Here is a 26,130-nt window from a genome sequence, read left to right on the forward strand (position 1 = left end):
CTCCTTGGCCCCAAGATGTTTCTGGCTTCTATTAAAATAACCCTTTAATATTTTCTTTCTTGTGACAGTTTTCCTTGATGAGAGATTCTGTGCCAAGAAGTGGCCCCTAATTTGGTCGCTGGCTAATGCTGTGGGCAGTGCACGCCTGGCCTGTTCAAAGCTGTAGCCCCAGTGTCCATTACCCTGTGCAACTTGATGCTCACTAAGCATTTGCTCAGTGAATAAAGGACCCTCTCACCATCAAGCTGATGAGATGGTCTAACAGCTTTCTGTTTTGGACTATGGAATCCCTGGCTGTGTTCATAAATACTGCTTCTACACAGCGGTCCTGACCATATTCTTACCCCAATTCTACTCACCCATTCCAGTTGTGAATGCATTTCTGAATTCTCTCTAGGAGTGTCCTGAGAGGGTAGTCAGAATATGGTTTTGGGAGTCCATGGAAGGTCAAAGGCAACACCACAACACCATCTACCATGGTACCGATACCAGGAACCTCATCTCCCATTCACCATGGCTCTCAGCGCCTGGTCCAGGAGTATTCTTGGTGGTAGAATCCCTGGCGTCCAGAGCAGAAGAAGATGCCATCTTGGGAAGTGGAGGGAGGGAGCCAGAAGGGGCGAAGATGCTAGGAAGTGGAAGCATGGCCAGGCTGACATCTTGGGGCATCACCACACTCTTTTCTCCATCTCTAAGACTTCAGTCCTGGGGTGGCATGTGGGCATTGGGTTGGAGGTCTCCATCTGAGGAGGAGGTCTTGGGAAGCAACCACAGATGTAGGGGACCACAAGATGGAGAAAGGGTAAAACTAGGGCTCTTAACACAGCTGAGGGAAAAAAAAAGTAAAAATGAAAAAAGCATATACTGCCCTGTTTCTTTTCTTTTTTTTTTTTTTTTTTCGTTTACACTATGGAGAAACCACCATGGAGATGTTGTGGGAGAGCATGCACAGGCCCAGCCCTCAGGAGGTGCAGATGTGTTTGGGGAGGTTCTTGTTTCCTTCCACGTCCATCCCACACACTGTCCAGTCAGACCCTGTTGCAGGCTGGTTGTGGCTTTCTCTCTCCTGCTTCTTCTCCTCCAGGTCGAGGGTTTGCAGGACCTTCCGCCTAGCAGGTGGTGGCCAGGGACTGGTGGATGGGTGGTTGGAAGCAGCGCACATGCTCCACGGTGGAACTGTCCGTTTCCACGGACTTCATGTACTTGTTCAGGATGGCAAAAACCTCATTGTTCAAGATCTGGTACTTCCTGATCCTGTCTGCCATCTTCTTCAGGGGCTGTAGAAGGACAGGGACGTGCAGGTTAGGGATGGGAGGAGGGGACAGAGAAATCAAGAGAAAGGGAAGAATTCAGTTGAAGGTGGGGTCCGGGGTCCTGATGCTTCAATGATTATGCCACTCTCTTGCTTAAAGGCCTTCTATGGGTGCCCAGAGCTTGACAGTGAAATGTGAACTTGACCATAAAACGCTTTGAGTTTCAAAACTTACCACAAAGCTGCAGTAATCAAAACAGTGTGGTTCTAGCATGAAGACAGACATATGGACCAATGGAACAGACAGCCCAGATATAAACCCTTTCATATATGGTCAATGATTTGTGACAAGGGTACCCACAACATTCAATGGAAAAAGAATGGTCTTCTCAACAGACGGTGCTGGGAAAACTGGATATCCACACGCAGAAGAAGTTCGATTCTTACTTTACACCATATACAAAACATTAGCTCAAAATGGATTAAAGACCTAAATATGAGAGTAAAAACTATAAAACTCTTAGAAGAAAACAGAGGAAAAGCGTTATGACATTGAGTTTGGCAATGATTTCTTGGATATGACACCAAAGCACAGGTAATAAATAATAAATTGGAATACATCAAAATTAAAAACTTATTTGCATTAAAGGACACTATCAACAGAGTGAAAAGGCGACCCAAAGAATGAAAGAAAACATTTTCAAATCATATTATCTGGTAAGGGATTAATATCCAGAATACAGAAAGAACACCTGCAATTAAATAACAGCACAAACAAAACAAAACAAAAAAAACAAGCCAAATGACCCAATTAAAAAGTGAGCAAAACACTTGAATAGACATTTCTCCAAAGAAGATAAACAAATAGCCAATAAGCACATGAAAAGATGCTAATATCACTAATTGCTAAGGAAATGTGAATCAAAACCACAATGAGATACCACTTCACACACATTAAAATGGCTATTTCCAAAGATACACAGAAAATAACAAGTGCTGGGGAGGATATAGAGAAATTGGAACGCCTGTGCATTGCTGGTGGGAATGTAAAACGGTGTGGTCACTATGGAAAACAGTACGGTGGTCCTCAAAAAATTAAAATCAGAATTACCACATGATCCAGCAATTCCAATTTTAGGTATATACCCAAAAGCAATGAAAGCAGGGTCTTGAACAGTTATTTGTACACTCATGATCACAGCAGCATGATTCACAACAGCCAAAATGCAGGAGCAACTCAAGTGTCCATCGACAGATGAATGGATAAACAAAATGCGGTGTATACATACAATAGAATATTATTCAGCCTTTAAAGGAAGGAAATACTGACACATGCTACAACATGGTGAGCCTTGAACACATTATGCTGAGTGAGAATTCCACTTATATGAAGTACCTCTAGAGCAGTCAAACTCACAGAGAAAGAAAGTGGAAGGGTGGTTACCAGAGGCTGGGGGGAGGGAGAATGGCGAGTTCCTGTTTCCTAGACACAGAGTTTCAGCTGGGGAAGATGAAAAGTTCTGAAGATGGAGGTGGTGATGGTTGTGTAACAAGATGAGTGAATTTAATGCAGTAAACAGTTAAAGATAGCCAAAACAGCAAATTTTATGTTACGTATGTTCTACCTCAAAGCAAAAAAAAAACCTTTATGAGGTGGCTTCTGCCTCTTTTTCCTCTCAGCTGGTCCTTCAGACCCACCCTCTGTTCCAGGCATACATCTTCATGCCTCTGTGCCTTTGCTCTAGCTGTTCCCTCTGCCTAGAACATTCTCCCCATCCTGCACCCCATTTTCTGCCTGGCTATTTGCAGCTGGTCATTCTGGACTTTGCCCAAGCATCGCCTCTAGGGGGAGCCTTCTGAGGCCCCTGCCCAGCCCCTCAGCCTGGTTTAGACAGCCCTTCTTGATGCTCCTGCAGCAGCCTTGCCTACCCCACACATGACAGAGCTCATCCCAGCCCCGTGGCTGCACAACTTTTGTGTTCAGTCAGAGTTTGTGCAGATGACGAAGCAGCATTAGCAGAGTTTGACTGGCACAGGGAAGGTGTGTTTCAGGTCTGGAGGCTGGCCCTGCCCTGCGGGGTGATGTGATTCATCCCAGTGGGTTACGAGCCAGTGACTCACGGCTTCTTACGAGAAGGTCACCAGCTGCTGAATGTCTCTGTACCTACCTGCCGTGTGGGGAGCTGGCCTCCATACGCAGCTCACCCTCCTCTGCTGATGAAAGGCCTGCTTGTCAGGCCTGGCCCCAACTCCCAGAACCCAGCCACGAGCTGCTTACCACATTCTTAATGATTTCATCCTTCCCGTCCTGCCTCTGTACTTTCAGCAGGTGGTAACAGAAGTCGAACAGGTCGAAGCGACGCTGCTGGCCCAGCAGGACGATGATGGAGCAGCCAGCCCAGTTCAGGCCATCTCCAAAACACTGCCTGGGAGTGGGAGAGGAAGCAGCTGGAGTGAGAAGCAGGAGGCAGAGGGGGAAGGGACCCTCATCTTGGACCAGCAGGTACAGCTAGTGAGCTGGCTCATCTCTGGGCCAATTCTCTTAATCTGTAGAATGGGTACAAGGGAAGCTGTGAGTGTGGACTCATTTGTTCCTGGGACTGTGGTTATATTATAAGCCCTGCTAGCCATAAATAGGTGTCAGTCTGTCGCCCCACTAATTTAAGAAAAATCAGCTTTGAAGAAGACAAATTTGCAAGAAAAAAAATCCAACCAGCCTTTGAGATTTATGTAGCCAGTTAGAATTCTGATGAAGCTCTGTCTTGGCTCTGGAAAGGAACCAGAGGAACATCGGTGAGGGGAAGGGTGGTTTCAAACCAGGAGACCAGCTGGCCAGTGTAGGCGGAGAGGGCAGGGACTTGGGGCGGGGGGAGGGACACGATGGGGCATGAACAGATGCTGCTGGTGTGGGGGGCTGCCAGTCCTCTTGGGTCTGGTGAAGCTCAGCCTGCACGCCCCCAACTCTCAACAGCCACCTGGGCAATTTGGGAGGCCGTGGGGCATCTCTTGGCTGGATCGCTCGTCCGTGAACGCAGAGCAGCCCACTGGGAAGGTTTCCCAGCTTCCCCACCGCTGTCGCGGAAAGTGCAGCTGCTCTGGAAACAGCCTTCCCATCCCACTCCCAGCACCACTCTCTTGGGGAGGCCTCTCTGGCCCCCGTGCGTGTTTCCTCCAGAGCTCCTGGCTCCTGGAGGGCAGGCCTTGTCTGCCCTCGTCACCACTCTGCTCGTGCTGCGTAGCTGGGTGAGTGACGGGAGAATGCGGCTCTGCTTCTGTCTTCTCTGAGAACAGGACTGGGTTCCTCTCAAAGGCACCCCTACTTTTTAGGAGCAGAGGCCTCATGAGCAAGGTGGCGCCCATCTTCTGCCAGGGGAGCCTGTCTCTGTTCTACGACCCCTGGAGCTCTGCTGGGCTGGGCAGTGAGGTCTTAATACCAAGCCCTCGCCAGGGCTCCCCCCCGGCCCTTCCATTGGCCCAGCTTCTAGTCCCGTGAAGACAGGCCCTGAGAGGTCCAAGGCCCCGATGTGCACACACTCCATGTCTGTCTTCAACCACTTGGAGCCTTTCCTGTGGGGTCCCCTTCTCCCCTCTAAGAGCTGAATCCTAAGCAGTGTTCCAGCTCGGCTGTCGTCTGTGAATTAAATTCCTATAGTCCACTTGTCTCTCTTCATGGGCATCTGTTGTCCTTCCTGCCCTCGCTGCCAAGGGACCTCATTCGATGCACCTTCTATATATTTTCTAGTCTTCTCTTGGCCCTGTCAACCCCACATACCAGGAACTGTCTACTTTTGCTCTGCACAGATGCATGTCCAGCACCTAGAACCCTGACCGACATAAAGCACGTGCTCAACAAACCGTTGTTGGACAACCCCGCCCCTGCCCTCCTTTCTGGCTGAGCTCTGGCTGCCCCGTGGCTCTTGGGGTGGGGGATGAGCAGGTTGGGGGGTGACCCCGCCTTCCCTGGGGCTACTCACTCAGCTGTGAACTCGTTGGTCCCCACGGGGATGCAGTAGACGAACTGCATGGCACTCCAGAGCCGGTGGAACTCCACGCACTCGTCGACGTGCATGACGCCGTTGGTGGGCGGGGGGCCCCGCCAGATGGGGTCCTGCAGGTAGCTCCGGATGCGGGTCAGGATGACCTCGAACATGGACAGGCCGCAGCACAGCCGCTCCTTGGTCAGGAGGTCGCCCTCCCGAGCGATGGCGATTTGCTGGGAATGGGAGGGTACATAAACCTGCCAGTCACATCAGACCCCATTTTCTACCTCTCACCCGATATTCCCAAACCCCAGAGCTGGCTGCATCTGTAATTCATTCACCAGAACTGAGGTCTTGCCCAGAGCAGGGCACTAACTTTATAAACCTGAGTTCAACCGCAGGGAGAAGTCTTGGGGTAAGTAAAATCGAGGAGCCATCACTAGAGGAATAGTATAAAAAAATTTCAATCCACCTATATAATGAAATGCTAGGTAGCCTTTGAAAAGACTGAGATGATGCTACTATTAGTACTATTGCTACTACTGTACTGTCACTACTACTAGCACACACTCACTGTGTGTGTCATACACCAGGTCCTGTTCTATGCATTCGTTAAGTACTTACCTTATTTACCCCTTACATAAACCCCATGAAGAAGATGCCATTATTATCCCTTTTTTTTTTTTTTTTTTTTCGCGTTACGCGGGTCTCTCACTGCTGTGGCCTCTCCCGTTGCAGAGCACAGGCTCCGGACGCGCAGGCTCAGCGGCCATGGCTCACGGGCCCAGCCGCTCCGCGGCATGTGGGATCTTCCTGGACCGGGGCACTAACCCACGTCTCCTGCATCGGCAGGTGGACTCTCAACCACTGCACCACCAGGGAAGCCCTATTATCCCCATTTTATTGAAGAGGAAACTGAGGTTCAGAGAGGCAGTCATTGAGTGGAAAAGTTGGGATTTGAATCCTAGTAGTCTAGATCTGTGGGTTAAATTGTTAAGTGAACAGAGCAAATTGCAGAAGAGGACATATACTACAATCCTATTAAAAGACATCAGTAACACAATCCCACAGACAGACGCAGAAAACTGTAGGCATGTATGTGTGTGTGGGGGGGGTGAGAGTGTAAAACATTCTAGAAGGATTAACATCAGTTGTGGGAACAGACGGGCTTGGAGAAGCAGGTGGGGTTTTCACTTTTGACTACAAATACTTCTGTACAGTTGAATGTGCTACAATAAGCATATGTTACTCTTAAAAATTTGTCGCTGATTTTACAGATTATTCCTCCCGTTAGAAGTTCTCTGACCACTGTTACCAATCTTCCTTAATAATTTAAACTGGCTTCTCATATGGCATCTGGTTACTATATCTCTAATAATCAGCCGGCTACACTAGTACTTCAAAACACACTACCGTCTGCAGGAGCAGAAAATATCTAGGGGTAGAGGTCTCAAAGCCATGTGCAAAGATAATAGATATTAACATCTACGGTCAAAGTACAATCTCCAAATCTAGGGACAAAGTTTAAGAGGGCCGGCTTCTGAGACAGAGAGGTCCACAGGGCACTCCTGGGATCAGCTCCCCAGAGGGCAGACCCACCCGAGAGCTCAGTGCACAGTGTGGCTGGGTGGAGTCTGCCTGCCTGCTCCCTGCATGCTCCCCACACCCTACAGCCCCTAGAAAGAGGGCGGCCTCAATTAAATTAATCCATGAAGGGAAGTAAATCAGGAAACACCAATGCTGGAGCCTGTTAGGAATGTGGGTCAGGAGTGTAGTTGTCATGACAGCTATAAACTGAAAGAAGTCTAGGACGAAAAACGTGAATTGGGGAAGAAGAGCTTGAGGACCTGTGTTTCGAACACAAGGGGGAACCCTTATTCACGGTGACTCATCTTGATTCTGGTGGCAGAGAAAGATCGCTCCAGCGCAGAGAAGCTGCCACAGTTAGCTAGAAATACTTCTTTTCAAAAACCCTGACCCCAGTGCTTGACTCTGTTCTCACCAGGCAACTCCCTGTGGTAGTACCTGGACCCTGACAGGGCTCTCCACTTTAGAAAGAGAGTGCCTGGTACAGCGAAGATGCTCAGTAAATAAAGAACCCACGTTTGTTCTCGAGTCATGAATATTCTCCTTCAGGAACTAATACAGAGAGTTCTGGCTTACTAGTTAAAGGAACTAATACAGAGAGTTCTGGCTTACTAGTTAATCTCCTGTGCATTTAGTCTGTATCAGTCCTCAGGGCCTGACAACTGTGGGAGGATCTAAAGAATTAGCAACAGGGTTTATAAACCTGCAGACAGATTTTGAACTCTAAATGACCCCCCAACCAGAGCCAACCAAAGGGCCTTGACTGAAATGGTTAGGGGCTTTGTCCCTTTCCTGAAAAACTGTTTACCTTTATGGGTTTTCCTATGAGCTACAAGAGTAAAATCTGGAAAAAAAAATTGTATAAATGTTATAAGAAAATAAAAATCTCCCATAAATCCCATCACCCACAGATGAGCTTTCTTAAAATACTTATGTATGATTTATTTGTGTTTATGTATGTGAGCATGTATATGTATCTATTTTAACACAATTTGGGTCACACTATCTACATTGTTATTTACTCTTAAGATATTGGTACTAAAAAAAATTTCCTTTAGTCTCTTCAGTAATATGTTTTTTTAATGGCTACATAAAATGGCCATTGACATATGTCATTTATTTAGTTCTCTATTCCTGTTGGTTATTTTAAATTGCTCACAAGTTTTCATCATTATAGACAACTCATAAGTAATTATCCTTATATATTACACTTTTTGAGCTTATCTCTGGTTGTCTTCTTAGGATAAAATCCTAGAAGTAGAACTCTTCAGTCAAAGAGTATAAGTAGTTTTAAAAGGCTTTTGCTACATAGTGACAAACTAGTCCCAAGAAAAGCTGAACCACTGCACACCTATCTGTGTCAAATCTGTTCCTTGTGCCTTTATCAGTACTTCATTATCATGAAGAAAAGTTCTCAGCCAACTTGTGAAATGAAGAGCTATATCCTTCTCTTTTACATTTCATTGATTACTGGTAAAGTGGAACACTTTTTCTCCTGTTTGTTGGCATTTATATTTCTTAGGCTGTGAGTTTTCTTTCATGCCCTTTTTTCTTTTTGCTTTTAATTATTTATTTATTTATTTTTGGCTGCATTGGGTCTTCGTTGCTGCGCGCGGGCTTTCTCTAGTTGTGGTGAGCAGGGGGCTACTCTTCGTTGCGGTGCGTGGGCTTCTCATTGCAGTGGCTTCTCTTGCTGCAGAGCACGGGCTCTAGGCACTCAGGCTTCAGTAGCTGTGGCACGCAGACTCAGTAGTTGTGGCTCGCGGGCTCTAGAGCGCAGGGTCAGTAGTTGCGGCACGCGGGCTTAGTTGCTCCATGGCATATGGGATCTTCCTGGACCAGGGCTCAAACCCATGTCCCCTGCACTGGCAGGCGTATTCTTAACCACTGCGCCACCAGGGAAGCCCTCTTTTTTCTTTTGATATGAGTGTCCTTCTAATCTGAAAAAGTGCACTGAAGATTGTTTGTTGCCTATACCCTCAATCTTTGACTTGGTGTTTCATATATATATATACTACGTGTGTATGTGTGTGTTTAACATAAATTTTAGCCATTTCTGTTCCACTCAGTGGGGGATTTTTTTTCTCTCTCTTTCTGCCATTCTTTTCTGAGTTAACAAGGGTATAGAAAAAGCATCTGTGAAATCATGTGGAAACATATTTCTGCATGGAGTACTTTGATTACATTTAGGATACTTTGGAAAAAATATCTCCATGCTTGCTCTTTCCTTTCTGTTTTTTAGAAGCTTTTTACTTATTTGTTTATCATAGTAATGGTGAAAGGCAGCTCAGCTAAAAAGACAAAACAGCTATTCGCCCATTTTATAGATGGGAAAACAAAGACCAAGATATTAAATGTCTAGCACTAGATTATGCAACAATTCAGGGGTAAAGCTGGAAAGAGGAGTCCTTCAACTCCCTGACAGAACATTCTATTCATGATAGCACTGGGCAACAAACCAGGTCACCTCAATTTTTCCTAGAAACAAATACAAGCAATGCAATACAGTTAAACTCTCCCAACATTAAACATGTAGCAGAATTTCCCTGTCACCGACCTAGAAGTTATGTGAGTTCCCTGAACCCCAGCAAGCTTGGAAGTTAATATTTAAAAAATGTTTCTTTTATCTACAGGAGGACTAAGTTTTGGACTATTCCTTAAGGGCTGGGAGACTTATAAAACTGGCATTTCCTCTCCGGCAGAATGTCTAGGCTTTTGTTTGTTAAATATCAGCATTTGACAAATTAAGATTTCTATCAGTCCCAAGGAAATAGTGTTCATCAGAAGAGGGAAGGAATTCATAGACTTCTAAGTGGAAACACATGCCGAAGCCTGGGTGTGAGAGGCCAGATTCTTGTAGGATGACACCAACAGTGGAGCAGACACATTTATATGTCTCTGGCTTGGGGGATTTCTCCCTAGAAGGCAATCTTTAGAGGATCTCCTGTGTTTAGCCCCGGAAGGCCAAAGAAGAAAATGTGCATATTTCACAGTATCTACATTCCCTCTGTGGTGACTAAAGAACCCAAATGTCACTAAATGTTTAGTCACTGTTTTCAGTAGGAGGTGGGTGGCCTTCAGGGGGTCTGGCTGGGGCTGCTCATCAGTGTGACACCTGGGCGGATGGGGCCCTGTCATGGGCTCCAACACTTGCCATGTTTTTCGAGAGAAGAGGCCGCCTTCCGCCCTCTGTGGAGGATGAGAATTTTTCTGATTCATGAGCTTTTGTGATAATAGGAGAGAGGACCTTAGGGATGCTAGTCCAAGAGCGGATCTGAATCCTAAACCTTTTAAACAGTCGGTTTTGGGTTTTGTTGAACAAAACAAGCCATACTGGCCTGTCTTGCTGCAGTGCCCTGTTTTCTCTTCTTCCTGAATTCCTACCCTGATCCGTGCCCTGCCCCACCACCAAATGCTTGATTCAACTTGAATCAACTTGAAAGGAGACAGCACATGCTGTTTGTTTCATCCCTTTCCCCCTGCAAGGTGTCTTCTTTCCTGACTGCCTGCACGGTTTGTGAGTTCTCCAAAGGCAGGGGTCCTGTTTTACTCATCTCCATGTACAGGTTCAGGTTTGTAAAAATGAGTTTTAATTACAGATTTAACACCTGAGCTCATTCACCTTCAAAAATATTAGAATATTACAGATAAAGCTGCCTTCTTTGATCTCCCCACCCATCTTTGTCCCTTTCATCTTTCTTCAGAGGTTGCCACCATTATGAACTGGGTGTTTTTCATTTCCTAGGAAAAGTTTTACTTAATATGGGTTTTTGATATGTGTTTAAAAAAATACAAATAGCATCATACTCCATGACCTGTAGTGCAACTTGCTCTATTCACCTAACCATGTGTTTATGGTCTGTCCACACTGATGCATCTAGATCTGATTTTTTTCTTTTCATTATTATGTAGCAGGTATTCATCATTTAAATGATTTTACCACATTTTATTTAGTCAACACTCTACTGATTGACATTTAGGTTGTTTCCAGTTTTTTGCTTTAACAAACAATGCCGTGGTAAACATCTTGTGTTCCTGTAAGAGTTTTTTTTTGGCAAAGATACCCAGAGATGAACTGCCGGTTCACAGGGCGTGCGGTTCTAATTCTGAGAGAGAGCTCAGCAGAATTCTTAATACCTAACGGGGAGTGACAGATACTTGTCTGACTTCCTTCTTTCTTGGCAGGATAGATGATACAGGGTACAGGCCTGAGAGTCAGCAAAACTCATGCCCCACCTGCCCTTGCCACTAACAGGCTGTGTGCTGTTAGACTTTGTTTCTCTCTCTGAGCCTCAGTTTCCCCATCTGTACAATGAGGAGGTTGGACCAAACGCTCTCTCTCCCTCTAAAGTTCCTTTTGGTTCTCCGAGTCCATGATAGGAGGATCGTACCTGAGGGGTCCCCAGCCGCTCTATCAGAGGGACCAGGTGAAGTGGCGCGTACTTGGCTTCCAGGCGTTTCATCCGGACCTCCAAACGCTCCCCCTCTGCAAAAGGAAGAGCAGGCAGAAAATGAGATTCAGGGCACACCGGGGGAAATGGGGAAGGAAGAGCTCTCAGAGGACCTGGTGACGTATTTGTATTCCAATACTTGGATGGAGCGTGTAGAACTGTTTTCCCTGGTTCTGGCAAGTGTGATCAGGACTCACTACAAGGAAAATGTTCTATTATCTGTGCCCAACAGTGGAATCATCTACCTCATGGGGTTGTGAGTTCCCCATCACTTGAAGGATTTAGACCAAGCTAGATAGCAACTTACTAGGGATGTTCTAGAAGGACCAAGGCCTGGAGCATCATTTCCAATTCTGTGACTACCCAAGAGCTGTCCAAAGCCCTCACCTTCTCCATTTCTGACCACACATCTGAGTTTATTGGGACTAAGTGAGCATGAGGTGCAAATTCAGACTGGCCATTTAGCTGCTGTCAGTGGTTTCTTACCTTTGATGTAGACTCTAGGCAAGATGTTTTGGAAGGGTGCAGCATGGAGCAAATCACAGACTTCCTCCTGAGACTGAAAATAGAGAAGGAGGGAAAGAAAGAGAAAACCATTTTTATTTTAAACCAGGAAGAACTTTCATTACTAAAACCTTGAACACTGGAGTCAGCCAGACCTGGGTTCAAATCCTAACACTTCTACTTAACTAGCTGTGGGATCTTAAGCACGTTGCTTAACCTCTCTGAGCCTATTCATTTATCTGCAAAATGAGGATAAGAACAGTACCTATTTTAATGGGTTACTGTGAGGATGAAGTGAGAGAACGTATAGCCTCATAGCACAGACCCTGGATATCATGAGTATGCAGTACCATTTTCATTACAATCTTATAAGGAATTTGTTGAAAGAATTCAAAGTGGCAGTGGGATCAAACAGAGATGTGGACCCAGACTACGTTCATCTGGTTGGCTGTGAGGCCTATGGGCTCAAAGCATGTAGCTAGACCAATTTTCCAATCCACTAATGCAGGATGCCTCTGTGTGAAGGCCTGGGTCTGGTTGCTTTTCTCCACCCCAGACTCCAACTGGTGAGAGAAAAGGGACTAGGACCCAGACAGGTTTTGATGGGGACTCTTTATGCATAAAAGTAAGCTAAAAGCAAACGTGTACTACAAAGGTTGGAGGAGAAAGTTTGGGAGAGGGTAGGCCTGGAAGATATGGTCAGATGGGCTTACTGTCCCGGGACCAGCTCATGATCACTGGATTTCAGTGATGGGGAAGGGGACCTACACGAGCCACCCTCCATGGGTCTTGGTTTCTATTCTTTTAAACTGTGGGGATCTGGATTAGGTAAGATCCAGCCTTCATTCAACTCTGATACTCTTGGATTCTAAAGAAGCTTGAGAAAATCAGGATTGTGAAGGCCCTTGGCTTTCTTAACCAGGCATCAGTAGAACATGGCCATCCTGGAAATCTCGCAGGCCAGCTGCTCAAGAAAGAAACCCCTCAACTCCCTCAGTCTTTGAAGTGAGGATGACAGAATGAGGACAACTGAACTCTCCAGAGAGACCTGCTTGATCTGACTGTAATTCTCAGTTTCTTAGCCAGAGGGGAAATGTCCTCACTTTCTTAATTAATCTGTTCCTCCCCAAACCAGTAAATCAAGTAACTTGGTCTTTACTGCTATGTCTAAGCTTAGATCCTTTGATTCATCATGTAATCTGAAAACTTGCCTACTGATTATTCAGGCTACTCTTCATTCATTAATATGGTGAATTATATGGACTGATTTTTTTTAATTTTTTAAAATTATTTTTGGCTGCATTGGATCTTCATGGCTGCGCGTGGGCTTTCTCTAGTTGTGGCGAGCGGGGGCTACTCTTCATTGCGGTGCGCAGGATTCTCATTGCCGTGGCTTCTCTTGTTGTGCAGCACAGGCTCTAGGCAAGCAGGCTTCAGTAGTTGTGGTGTGCTGGCTCAGTAATTGTGGCACACAGGCTTAGTTGCTCCACTGCATGCGGGATCTTCCTGGACCAAGGCTCAAAGCTGTGTCCCCTGCACTGGCAGGTGGATTCTTAATCACTGCGCCACCAGGGAAGTCCCTATATGGATTGATTTTTGAATGATGAACCAGCCTTGCATTCTTGGGGTAAACTTCACTTGGTTGTGATGCATTATCCTTCTTATGTATTGGTGGATTTTATTTGCTGATATTTTATTGGGGATTTTTACTCTATATCCATTAGAGACATTGATTTGGAGTTTTCAAGTGTCGTTGGTGTTGGTATTAGGGTAATGCCGACCTCATAAGTTGGAAAGAGTTCTATTTTTTCTATTTTCTGGAATTGTTATTATTTCTCCCTTAAATTTTTGGTATTCTATTTTCTGGAATTTCTATTTTCTGGAATTGTTATTATTTCTTCCAAAAATGGGCAGAAGACCTAAATAGACATTTCTCCAAAGAGGATATACAGACTGCCAACAAACACATGAAAGAATGCTCAACATCACTAATCATTAGAGAAATGCAAATCAAAACTACAATGAGATATCATCTCACACCAGTCAGGATGGCCATCATCAAAAAATCTAGAAACAATAAATGCTGGAGAGGGTGTGGAGAAAAGGGAACACTCTTGCACTGCTGGTGGGAATGTGAATTGGTACAGCCACTATGGAGAACAGTATGGAGGTTCCTTAAAAAACTACAAATAGAACTACCATATGACCCAGCAATCCCACTACTGGGCATATACCCTGAGAAAACCGTAATTCAAAAAGAGTCATGTACCAAAATGTTCATTGCAGCTCTATTTACAATAGCCCGGAGCTGGAAACAACCTAAGTGTCCATCATCGGATGAATGGATAAAGAAGATGTGACACATATATACAATGGAATATTACTCAGCCATAAAAAGAAATGAAATTGAGCTATTTGTAATGAGGTGGATAGACCTAGAGTCTGTCATACAGAGTGAAGTAAGTCAGAAAGAGAAAGACAAATACCATATGTTAACACAAATATATGGAATTTAAGAAAAAAAATGTCATGAAGAACCTAGGGGTAAGACAGGAATAAAGACACAGACCTACTAGAGAATGGACTTGAGGATATGGGGAGGGGGAAGGGTAAGCTGTGACAAAGCGAGAGAGAGGCATGGACATATATACACTACCAAACGTAAGGTAGATAGCTAGCGGGAAGCAGCTGCATAGCACAGGGAGATCAGCTCGGTGCTTTGTGACTGCCTGGAGGGGTGGGATACGGAGGGTGGGAGGGAGGGAGACGCAAGAAGGAAGAGATATGGGAACATATGTATAACTGATTCACTTTGTTATAAAGCAGAAACTAACACACCATTGTAAAGCAATTATACTCCAATAAAGATGTAAAAAAAATGTATGCAAAAAAAAATTTTTTGGTAGAATTCACAAGTGAAACCAGCTGTATCTGGAGTTTTCTTTGTTGGAAAGTCTTTTTTTTTTTTTTTAACTAGGTATACAATTTCTTTAGCACATAGTACTGTTCAGGTTATCGATTTTTTTAAAGTGAGTTTTGAGGTTTTCTGTGACTCAAAGGCTTGATTCCTTTCATCTAAGTTTAATTTATGGGCATAGGGTTGCTTGTAGTATGCCTTTATTATCCTTGTGATGTCTGTGAGATCTATAGTGATATCCCTATTTCATACCTGATACTGGTATTTTGTGTCTTCTCTTTTTTTTTTCTTGGTCTGGCTAGAGGTTTATCAATTTTATTGATTTTTCTCCCCCAAAGAATCAGCTTTTAGTTTCATTTATATTTCCCTATAGTGTTTCTGCTTTCAATGTTGCTGATTTCTGTTCTTATCTTTATTATGTCCATTCTTCTGATTGCTTTGGGTTTAATTTGCTTTTCTTTCTCCAGTTTCTTATGGTGGAAGCCTAGACTACTGATTGAACACCTGATTCTTTCTTAATATACTGTAACATTTAGGCTATTCTTCGATACCTCTAGTAATCAAGAGCTCAGTACTTCTGGAGGCAGCCCAACCCATTTTTGAACAATTCTAATGGTTAGAAAGTTTTAAACCAAGGCAGCCTCCCAGTAGTTTCCATTCAAGATCCTTGTTCTGCTCTTTAGAGTATTACTGAATGTGTTTTTCTAGCCAGATTCTTCAGCTACCCTTCCATCTTTCTCCTCCTCTCAGGGCCAAGCACCTTACAAGAGCTTTCTACCTCTCTCTCCATTTCCCAGTCTTCACTTCCCTTCACAGCAAACAAAAATGTCATGCCCAGCTAAAACACGCCATGGCAATGGCTCTGGCAAAGATTACTGAAGGCTGCTCTGTCACCCAGTTCAATGGATACCTTTCAGTCCTCGTACTATGGCATCTCTAATGTATTAGGCACTGTCTTCCCTCAGTTACTATGACAATGAGTTCTGTGGTTTCCATTATTTTGATTTCTCCTTTTTAGATTCTTTTGCAGGTTTGGCTTCTAACCACCCTTTAAATGTTGGTTTTCTCCAAGGTCCCTCTTTCTTCTTTTCTCCTCACTTCACTTTACCTACTTTGTCTCACCTACTCCCATGTCTACAAGCACTGCCTTTGATCCACCAGCTCTGTATTTCCAGCCAGGCTTCTCTTTCAAGCTCCAGACTTGGATATCTACCTCCCTACTGGATATTTCCACTGGATATTCCACAGCTCCACATTTCTAAAGCTGACCTTCTTCTCCCCTTCTTATCTGAGGTTCCTTTGCTCCCAGAATGGCACAATAATCTCCTCACCTGCCCAAGTCTAAAACCCGGGGTTCATTTTTCGTCTCTCTTCCTCACGTCCCATGACCAGTAAGTCCTCATGTCTTGGATTCTCTCCACATTTCTCCACATTGACCACAACACTCTGAGCTCCTTAAGGGTAGGGATGCCGCCTCTATTTTTACCTTTTATCCCCAGTGCCTAGGACATAATAGTCTCTCAATAATTATTTATTAATGGATGTTTGTTATCTCACGTTTCTTAGATGAATAAATGAATTTTTTTATCCACATGACTATCCTCCATATATGAGAATACTATTACATCCATTCATCCAACAAACATTTATTGAGTACCAGGCATTGTTCTAGGCTTTGCAGATATGATGTTGAATGAGATCTCTGTACTCACATAAATTACATTGTAGTTGAGAGAGATAAAAACAAGTAAACACACCAGAAATTTTCAGATAGTGGTAAGACACAATAGGTACCAGGCTAGAGAGTGACTGGGAGTGGGGAAGGGACTACTTCAGAGAGGGTGGTTAGGGGAAACCTTTTTGAGGGGGTAGATATTTAAGTAGAGAATGGAATAAAGAAGGAGCCAGCCATGTAGATATGAGGTAAGTGCAATGGCGCTGGGGCAGAGAGTAAGCTGGAGTATAGTGACGCAGGTAGTCATAGTACAGTCTTAGTTCCTAACAGAAGGGAGGGACCAGATCACGTGAGGTCTCATAGTATGGTATGAAGTCTGGAATTTAAGTGCAATGAGGAATTACACAAGTACTCCAAGCAGAGGATTGGTACACATAGCCCTACTGCCAAGTTTTCTTATTTTTCTTGTTTACTTTTCTTCCAAAAATTTCAGTTGCTCCTAGAAATGTCTTCTTACTAGGAAAGTTGCCCCCTTCCATGAATATCAACTTTCTATTTTGTTAATGTGAATAAAACTGACCTTAGAAGCCACCTTAGGGGACGGAGAAAGGGGAAGAAGGTTCTGGGCCCTCTACAACAAGACCAATGTTGTTGCTTTATTCATTTTACATGATGAGCTTCCACTTCAGATTTCCTTGGGGGAGACAGGAGTGTTCCATTTAGCTCCCCTCTGCAACCTGCGCCTCCCACTCGAGTCTGCAACCTGCAGGGCCAGAGGTTCTTTGGGGGTGCTTCCTGTTGGCATGCTTCCTGTGTATTCTCTACCTTGTAATGACATTTGTTACTGAAGGTGAAGAAAGAGAAGGATGTGGTTTCCTCATAGAGGTGGGAAAGCATTCGCCTGGAAGGTCCCCAAGGATGAGCTATGCGGCCATTTGCATGATGAGGTGGCTACATACCCTGCAACGCCTTTTGTGGAAGGTGTTTGTTTGGCATTCATGAGCTGAGGCCATTGCAACTGATAAAAATGTCCAGTTCAGAGCACACAAAAGCCTGTGTCAGGGATCTGAACAGACTTCTCTGTGGGCACTTAGGCTAATGCACACGACCTTCTCATCCAATCTCTATCCTAGAGGATGGCATTTGGCCTTCCACTCTGCTAGGAACCCACCCGACCCCTAGCCTGTGAAGGCCACCTAGAGTGGGTTTCTTCCTCACTCCCTGCCAGCTCTTTCTGCTCCAGCCATGACAGCTTTCTGTTACTTGAATTCACTGTCTGCATATTCATCACTGAATTTCTGCCTTCTCTCTGGAATGCTCCCTAACCTATCTCTCCCACTCCCCTCCTTTGCTTAGTAAATTCCTGCTTTTTTTTTTAATTAATTATTTTATTTTTGGCTGCATTGGGTCTTCGTTGCTGCACGCGGGCTTTTCTCTAGTTGCGGAGAGCGGGGGCTACTCTTTATTGTGGTGTGTGGTCTTCTCATTGCAGTGGCTTCTCTTGTTGTGGAGCACGGGCTTTAGGCGCACAGGCTTCAGTAATTGTGGCACGTGGGCTTCCGTAGTTGTGGCGCACGGGCTTAGCTGCTCCATGGCATGTGGGATCTTCCTGGACCAGGGCTTGAACCCATGTCCCCTGCATTGGCAGGTGGATTCTTAACCACTGCACCACCAGGGAAGTCCTCCCACTCTTCTTTCAGATCTCAATTCAAGCATCATTCCTTCCAGGGAGACTTCCTGGACCACTGCAATACCTCCCTGTCCATGCAGTTCCTTTGTTATATGTCCTCAAAGAACCAAGCTCTTTTCCTTTCAGCGTTTGAACTCAATTTGTATTATACATGTCCACATGTGACTATTTGATTAATATCTATCTCTCCCTACTGGAATGTAACCTTCAGGAAGGTAGGGACAATGATTACTTTTGACCATATTTTACTCGCAAGAGTAAGCACAGTGCCTGGCAGATAGCAAATGCTCAATAAGTATGTGGAATAAAAGTTGAAAGTCTGTGGCACATAAGGGAATTGAGACTTAGGATAGAATCCTTCCTATTTTGGGTTTTCTTATGTAGGCACAGATGTTTCCCCTTATCACTAAAGGAAGTATTTTCTCTTCAATGTACTGATTACCCTGTATGAACACTATGTGAAGTATTCCTAGTAAATGCTCCATAAAGCTGGATTTTCAGGTGTTTTTTCATTTTCTATTCCTCTCTCTCTTCCTTCCTGTTTTTTCCTACTTGTATGTATTTACTACATTTTCTACGTTAAATATATATTACTTCAAAAAATTAATCTGGGAAAAAAATTTGAAAGTAATTCTTCTTAACTTTAAAGTAAGGAGCTTTTGGGGTCTTGATGCTGGAATCAGAGGGAAGGAAACAAAATCCTTGGTCATGACACTTGGTCCAGCAAGGAACAATATTTGCATAGGATTAATAACATGAAAAACACTTTTGTCTTTTTTCTCTTTTTTTTTAGGCTACACTTAAGGAACAAATCACAGATGCAGAACAAAATACAAATGTTACAAAAAATACAGCTGTCGGGGCTTCCCTGGTGGCGCAGTGGTTGAGAGTCCGCCTGCCGATGCAGAGGACACGGGTTCGTGCTCCGGTCTGGGAAGATCCCACATGCCGCAGAGCGGCTGGGCCCGTGAGCCACGGCCGCTGAGCCTGTGCGTCCGGAGCCTGCGCTCCTCAACAGGAGAGGCCACAACAGTGAGAGGCCCGCGTACAGCAAAAAAAAAAAAAAAACCAGCTGTGCCAGTATAAAAGTAAAAGGGTAGCTGACAGGAGGTAGGAGGTAAAAGTCTAGGAGTGGAAACTAGGACTGTTAATTTCGAGTCAAAATACTAAATAATGTTACTGAAAGAAGCAACAGAGGTGTAAGTATATTATCTCTGATTACAAGGGAAAACAACAGAAGTAATAAACTGTAACATAATCAAATACTGAGAGGAAGAGAGGGAACAGATGTAAATGAGCTAAAGTCTTATCTTTCCAACTAGGGAGAAAATAAGTATTGTTTAAAGTTGCTCATGAAGAAATAGAGGTTAGCCTCATATTACTAAGCGTTATGGAGATAACAACTAGAAGAACTAGAAACAGAAGGGATTAAAGCAGGTTGCCCTGGGGATTGAGATGCAGGTGGGGAGACGTGCAGCGGAGCCAAGAACGATCTTTTTCACCATAAACTCATCTGTACTATTTGATTTATCGTGTGCAGTTAAGAACAGTTTAAATGAAACAAAATGAAGAGGCTGGATTAAATGGTCTGTAAGGGTCCCTCCCCTAGGCTCTGTGCCAGGTGCTTTGTACCCGTTGCCTGCTTTACACCTCTGAGCATCCTGTGACATAGCTCTTACAATTCCCATCCTACCTGTGAGGACGCTGAGACTCTTGGGGAGATGGAGTGTCCCAACCAGGTCCACACAGTGATAAGGAAGCAGCAGGGCTGACACCGAGACCCAGGGCCACCTCACTTCCACACCCACTGCTTTCCCATAGTTGCCTATGCAGCCAAAGCCTTGGGAAGCTTGAAATATACCCCCCGTCCCCATTATACATACACTTTATGAAAAACACATTCACTTATTAAAAATAGAGACAGGAGGAAATTACTTTAAAATCTCACTACATGCAAAACGTTTTAGCCTCACTCCTATCTGATAGGATCACATCATTTGTTGCTTTATTTACTAGGCTTTTGGTCCTATCAACTAACATTCTTTAAACTTAAAAATTGTGACATACATAGGCAGTTTGAAGAAGAATGAAAAGAGTCTTGTGCCATCTTCTAGCTGAAAAACAGGCAATTACTGAAACCTCTTCTCCCCAAACTCCAGAGGTAATTTCTATCCTGAATTTGTGTAGACAATTTCTTCACAGGCAACTAATTTTTGAAGTTCTGCTGGTGTGATTCCAAGGTAAATAACCAGACCGCTCATGTGGTCAACCTATCCCTATAAATTCCTTCTTCCTCAGCCCTCCCAAACCACATCATTCTTGTCCATCCTGCAAAGCCCCATTCGAGATTCACCTTCTAGGACTCTTCCAAGACCCTTCAAGTCTACAGGAGTTTTCTTTTAAAAAACTGATCAGAGCCCTTATTCATTCAGGTCCCTCACCAAGCTGGTTGAGCTCTCTAATCCAGCCCCAGCCCAGGGTGCTTCTGAAGAAGAATCAGAGCAGTGTCTCCTATCCCATGCAAACACTGATCAAGTCCTTTCGGAGGGACTAGCCATACTCAGGACCTGCATTCTACCTGCTATGAAAGGCCAATAAGAGGAATATAGAGAACATGGGTATAATACTATCTAGAGACCAAACAAGGACGTCCCAAATTCTCAACACTTTCATTCTAACTAGGATATAGCCTGAGCAGAAATTAAGCCATTCATTCATTCATTTATTCATTCAGCAAATAGTACGCATCTGTTATACCAAGTCTCTCTGCAAGGTGCTGGAGATACAGCAGTAAGTGAGGCAGACCTAATGCATGGTCCTTACCAAGATGAGGAGGAAAACAGGTAAAATGGGTAGTTCTAGTTAAGTGCTACAATTGGGGTACTACAGGAATATATAATAGGGGTAATCAATCCAGACTTCTGGGGAGAATGATAGGGAAGACTTTCTGGAGAAGGAAATGCTAAGCTGAGACCTGAACAAGTGTTGGACAGGTGAGGGTGAACAGCACCTGTGAAAGGCCCCAAAGCAAGAGGGACCACAGTGGGTGAGAGGTTGACAGCTGAATAAGACTGAAGATTTCAGTGCTGGGGGAAGGTGGCATGAGGTGCGGGGGGGTGGTGAGCAAGAGGCACAGCAGGAAGGATCTTGTAAGCCTTGCTTAGGTGTTTGGATGCTATCCTGATGGTTTTAATCAGGGAAGTGGCATGATCACATCTGCAGTTTCACCTTTTGGCTACAAGAGAGAAAGCACTGGGGGAGGGCAAAAGGGGTGTTGGAATAGGCCAAGCAAGAGATCGCAGGGCTGGAGCAGTGGCAAAGGAGACAGAGAGCTGGGAACAGATATCAAAGACCCAACTACAGACTGGATATGACAGCAGAGAGAGGGAAAGTACACCCATGCTGAGCTGTTCTCAGGGTCAGAAGACACAGTGAGTTTGCAGGCAGGAGGAAGCTAAGATCAGATCCTGGCAAGGTGAATTTCTGTGGACATTCAAGAGAAGATGTCTAAAAGGCAACGAGACATAAGGCCTAGGGCCCCCCAGGGTCCACAGAGTGGATCTGAACTTGGGAATCATCAGCACGAGGATGGAAACTGACTCCAGGAAAAAGGAATACACAAGTGCAAGGGTAGATGTGAGTAGGTGCTTCTCCAGGTGACCAGACCTTTCCAGATATTTCAATTCCTCTGACTCTATGAGATCAAAGAAAGACAAGGTGCAAAGTGGTACTTGAGATGAAGGGGAGACTGAAAAATTCTGGGCACGTCCATGTCTACCCATACACACCTGAACGGGGGTGGCAGGCCACCTTTCCAGCCAGGTGTGAGGCAGAATGCTACCCCTATGCACCTGGGGCTCCCTCTTCCTTCCTTCGCTCAGCTCACCAAACATCCACTGAGTGCTTACTGTTTTCTGACTGGAGTGGGGCCTGGATGCTGCAGGAAACATGATGACAGGTAAGACTGGAAAAACTAGATTTTAATGAAGTTTATAATCTAGTAGGGGAAGAGGGTTAAAGATACCTGTGACTGGGAAATAAACAGAATCACTAGGTGCAAAAGAAGTCTGCAACCAAGGGCTCTAGAGACTCGGAGGAGGGAGAAATAACACCAGGTGTCTTGCAGAGAACAGGCATTCGATAAAGTGTGTGCTGAACACGAGAACTGGGGGGAATGAGGTACTGACGGCCCTGAGATGGGCCTGGGACGATGGGCAGGAAAGGTGCAATCACAGACAGAGGGAAGATAAGATCGGAGATGAGATGGCTGGTGTGTAGAGCAGGAAATCATTTGCTCAGCGGGCGGGTAACGGAGGGGTGGGCTGACGGGGCTGCAGGCAGTCAGACCCCTCAGCTTTAGGCGACTTCCAGGGAAGGTGAGTCAAAGCATCCTTGCTGGGCTGTGGGAAGAGGAGGGAGGGGTCTCTGGTAACCTCATTTCACACAAAGGCTCTGGGAAGTAGGGACCTAGCCCCAGCATTTTGGGGGTGTAGAAACTAAGGCTCAGGGATTCAATCATTTCCCCAGAGGCTCATAGCTGTCAAGCACGGAGGTAAGACCTGAATCCAGGATTTCTGAGTCCAAAGATATACCCTTTCCAGGAGAGTACCTGGGAATCAACCTGAAATTTTGGGCTGAGGGAGCCTGATGTAACACACCCTGGCCTTCCCCTCTGCCTCTTGATGCCTTTTTGGTCTTATTCTGTGTCATTGTCCCTAGACTCAGCAAAACAATTTCTCTAAGTATAAGGCGCTGCATATTCTTTTGGATATTGGCAGGGTATACGGTAATACTTATCTAATAAAGAAACGTGTGATAAGCTGTAGCTGAGACCTCTCAGAATTCTCTTGCTGATCTAGGTCTGGCTTGACCTGCACTGGGGCTAGGACTTTAGAAAAGATGATTATCTTTTCTAAAACCAACCTTACTCTGCTCTTTCATTCTGCTCTGCTGAATGGACATAGGTCTTTCTTGAGAGAGACAAAAGCACGAGGACTTCTGTGTGTCTGTACCAAGTCTCAAGTTGGGAATGCTGATTTAAAAACTCTAAGTGACCAGTTAGAACCTGCTGGGTGGAAGATGTCCTCATCATCTGAGTTCCCCTTACTCATCATGAAGCCCAGCAGACCGTGCTACCCAAAACACCTCTTCAGAACCACTGGACTGCACACCCCAAATGCTGGGTGTTGGGAGAGGCTGGGCCTGCAATACGGCCAATGCAACAGCAAAGGCCCCAGGGAACTATGTTCATTGCAAATCACTGGAATGTGAAATTAGCAAGTTCATGGACTGGGAAAAAAATGGAATTAAGTCTCAGTTTTAATTGGAACAAAGACCCACAGTCTTCCTTCCATCTTACTGCCCTGAAACGGAAACAGCTGACTGGTTAATAATACCTCGTTAGCGTCCTATGTCTTGCCGTATTGCCTTGCTATATGGACTGTACATCTGACCAAGACCAAGAGGAAGTGGGTACTTCAGTTGCCTCCCAGATACCTAAGTAGGACAAACTCCAGTGCTAGAATGTCAGGACAATGGAGCAGTCTCCAGGGGTCTCAGACCACTCTTTTTTTTTTTGGGAGATAAGGGTTTGTTTATTTTTTGGGGGCGGATCTCTAGCAGAGATGACAAAAAAGTATCACCCAGGGCTGCTGTGAATGGTTTATGCAGATAGTGTATTGTTCAAGGGTATCCCATCCTAGGGGATGCCAAACGTATCATAGACATCAGAGATCCATTGTTTATAATGATTTTCCAGATGTATTTTGTTCCATACAAACATCAATATATTATAAAAATAATTCAAAAGAAGGAGGTGGAAGATCTTGAGAAAGGATATCTCTTCATGATTTTCCTGAAGGCAACATATGTGCTAGTGATAGCCCTGGGGTCATCTCATGTACCAACCATGACCGAGAGGCAGTGGCTGCTTCTGGAGAGGATTCTGACATCATACTTGGGCTCAGCAGGATGGATTATTAATATATGCCTTGGGTATAATAGGGGCAATGGCACTCAAGCTACAAATTTGTTATCCCTGACTTCTAAGGTCCATCAACAACAACAACATTTTAATCACTTTACACGTGTTATTTGACTTGACATTTGTCATTTTCTTCTGGAAATGCACCCAATACTTAATTCACCCTCTAGGAAAAGACTATCCTTTGAAAAACTATTCATTTAGTGGACATAGCTTTTTTTCCCAGATATACTGAGATCATTAACATATAATATTGTGTAAGTTTAAGGTGTATGACGTGATGATTGATACCCGTATATACTGCTAAATGACTGCTGCGATAGTTGATACATTCTTCACCTCACACAACTGCCATCTTTGTTCTTATTGTTGCGGTGAGAACATTTAAGATTTACTCTCTTAGCATCTTTCAAGTATAGAATACAGTGCTGTTACATACAGTCACTGTGCAATGTGTTAGATATATTTTTAAAACTGTCACTCTAGCCTCTTTCTTTCTGGCTATTTTTGAAAAAATAGAAGATGCAGATACATTTTTGTTTATAAAAGGAAAAATGTATAACCCCATCATCCAGGGGTCATCACTGATAACCTTTGGGGTTTATCCTGCCAGGTTTTTCCATGCATAAAACATTTAAGCATTTTTAAAATAAGAATGGAATATAAAATATTATTCTTCTGTAATCTATTTCTATCACTTAGTGTATACTATCAACATCTCACCAAGCACAGTACAGAGTTTCTACTTCAATGTTTTCCCTTGGTTTGTTTTTGGTTTTGCCTGGAGGTCTTTTAGTTCCCCCACACCCTTTCCTGAGTGATCTTACTACTCCTCAAAACTATTTGATGGACTTCCCTGGTGGCGCAGTGGTTAAGAATCCGCCTGCTAGTGCAGGGGACACGGGTTTGAGCCCTGGTCCGGGAAGATCCCACATGCCGCGGAGCAACTAAGCCCGTGAGCCACAACTACTGAGCCCGTGCGCCATAACTACTGAAGCCCGCATGCCTAGAGCCCATGCTCTGCAATGAAAAGCCACCGCAATGAGAAGACTGTGCACCACAATGAAGAGTAGCTGCCACTCGCCACAACTAGAGAAAGCCCGCACACAGCAATGAAGACCCAATGCAGCCATAAATAAATAAATTAAATAAATAAAAATTAAAAAAATTCAACTATTTGATAAATGAATACCCACCAATGAACTGGCTTGCACAGCATTATCTTTCTCCCAAACAGTCTCAGCAGACGTTGTATTTTAGCGGGGCTTCTAAAGATCAGATAATACTTCAAATCAACAAATTAAGTCTCTAACAGGAGAATTTCATATACTGTGATAGAAAGCAGAAGAGATGCTTTTGTTTTGGGGGTGCTCTTAGTGCCCCTTGAATCATAATGCCAAGGGGGTAAATGTGAGCAAGCAATAGAGTAGAAGCCAAGGATAGTAAGATTCAGCCTTGGTCCTGGTGCAGATCTTCAAGGTACCTCAGATTCCTTATCTCTAGCCTGACCTTCAAAGTCGGCCGTGTGCTTGATGTGGTTGGAGCGTGCAGCCAGGGAGAGAGTGCTAATAAAAGATGAAGTCGGAGGAGAAGGTACAGCTGAATAATCTGGGCCTCACAGGCCAAAGTTGGGAGTTAGAATTTTAAGTACAATGACAGCAGAAATTAACAAAACATTATACATCAACTATACTTGAATGAAATAAATTAAAAGAAAAGATTTTTAAGTACAATGAGAAGCCACCTGTCAGTTTTAAGCTGGAGAGTTGCATGATTTGATTTACAATGGTATGAAGATCCTTTTTGCTGCTACATGCGCAAATCAGCTGTCTTTTATCCCCTAATGCTTTACCCACTAGTAAATTCCACCTAGAGCAAGAATGGAAAGGCAGTGACGCTCAAAGAAGCTGGATGGAAACATGTCTCTTAAGTTGAGCACAGGGAGAAGGCATTACTGTTTTCTTTTCTCTCAAAGACCTAGAAGCAGAGGGAAAGTCTCCCTACCACGGGCCCCTGGGAGGAGGGCAGCCGACAGTGGTGTCCTGCGTGCTCTCCCAGCGGTGCTCACAAACCCGAGCGGCCTCCTTCTAA

General features: G+C 44.5%; 1 protein-coding gene and 1 long non-coding RNA gene across 6 annotated transcripts in view; one reads left to right on the forward strand and one right to left on the reverse strand.

Annotated features, from left to right (window-relative positions):
• The window catches only part of LOC307051532, a 41,015-nt gene extending 22,116 nt beyond the window's left edge, over positions 1–18,899 (forward strand). The window contains exons 2-3 of the long non-coding RNA XR_013810831.1: positions 3,579–3,755; positions 18,850–18,899. This is a non-coding gene — a long non-coding RNA (uncharacterized lncRNA). The remainder of the gene's footprint in view (positions 1–3,578; positions 3,756–18,849) is intronic.
• Positions 943–26,130, reverse strand: part of CYFIP2 (cytoplasmic FMR1 interacting protein 2) — a gene marked incomplete at its 5' end in the record, with an annotated part of 114,963 nt that continues 89,775 nt past the window's right edge. For all 5 annotated transcript variants that reach the window (XM_079701926.1, XM_079701925.1, XM_079701927.1 and 2 more), the window contains 5 exons: positions 943–1,277; positions 3,531–3,678; positions 5,227–5,465; positions 11,211–11,305; positions 11,757–11,829. In XM_079701926.1, coding sequence (XP_079558052.1) covers positions 1,110–1,277; positions 3,531–3,678; positions 5,227–5,465; positions 11,211–11,305; positions 11,757–11,829 — 723 coding nt within the window. In that variant the 3' untranslated portion in view covers positions 943–1,109. The remainder of the gene's footprint in view (positions 1,278–3,530; positions 3,679–5,226; positions 5,466–11,210; positions 11,306–11,756; positions 11,830–26,130) is intronic.

Source organism: Hyperoodon ampullatus (genome assembly GCF_949752795.1).
Source record: "Hyperoodon ampullatus genome assembly, chromosome: 4".
Classification (NCBI taxonomy): domain Eukaryota; kingdom Metazoa; phylum Chordata; class Mammalia; order Artiodactyla; family Ziphiidae; genus Hyperoodon; species Hyperoodon ampullatus.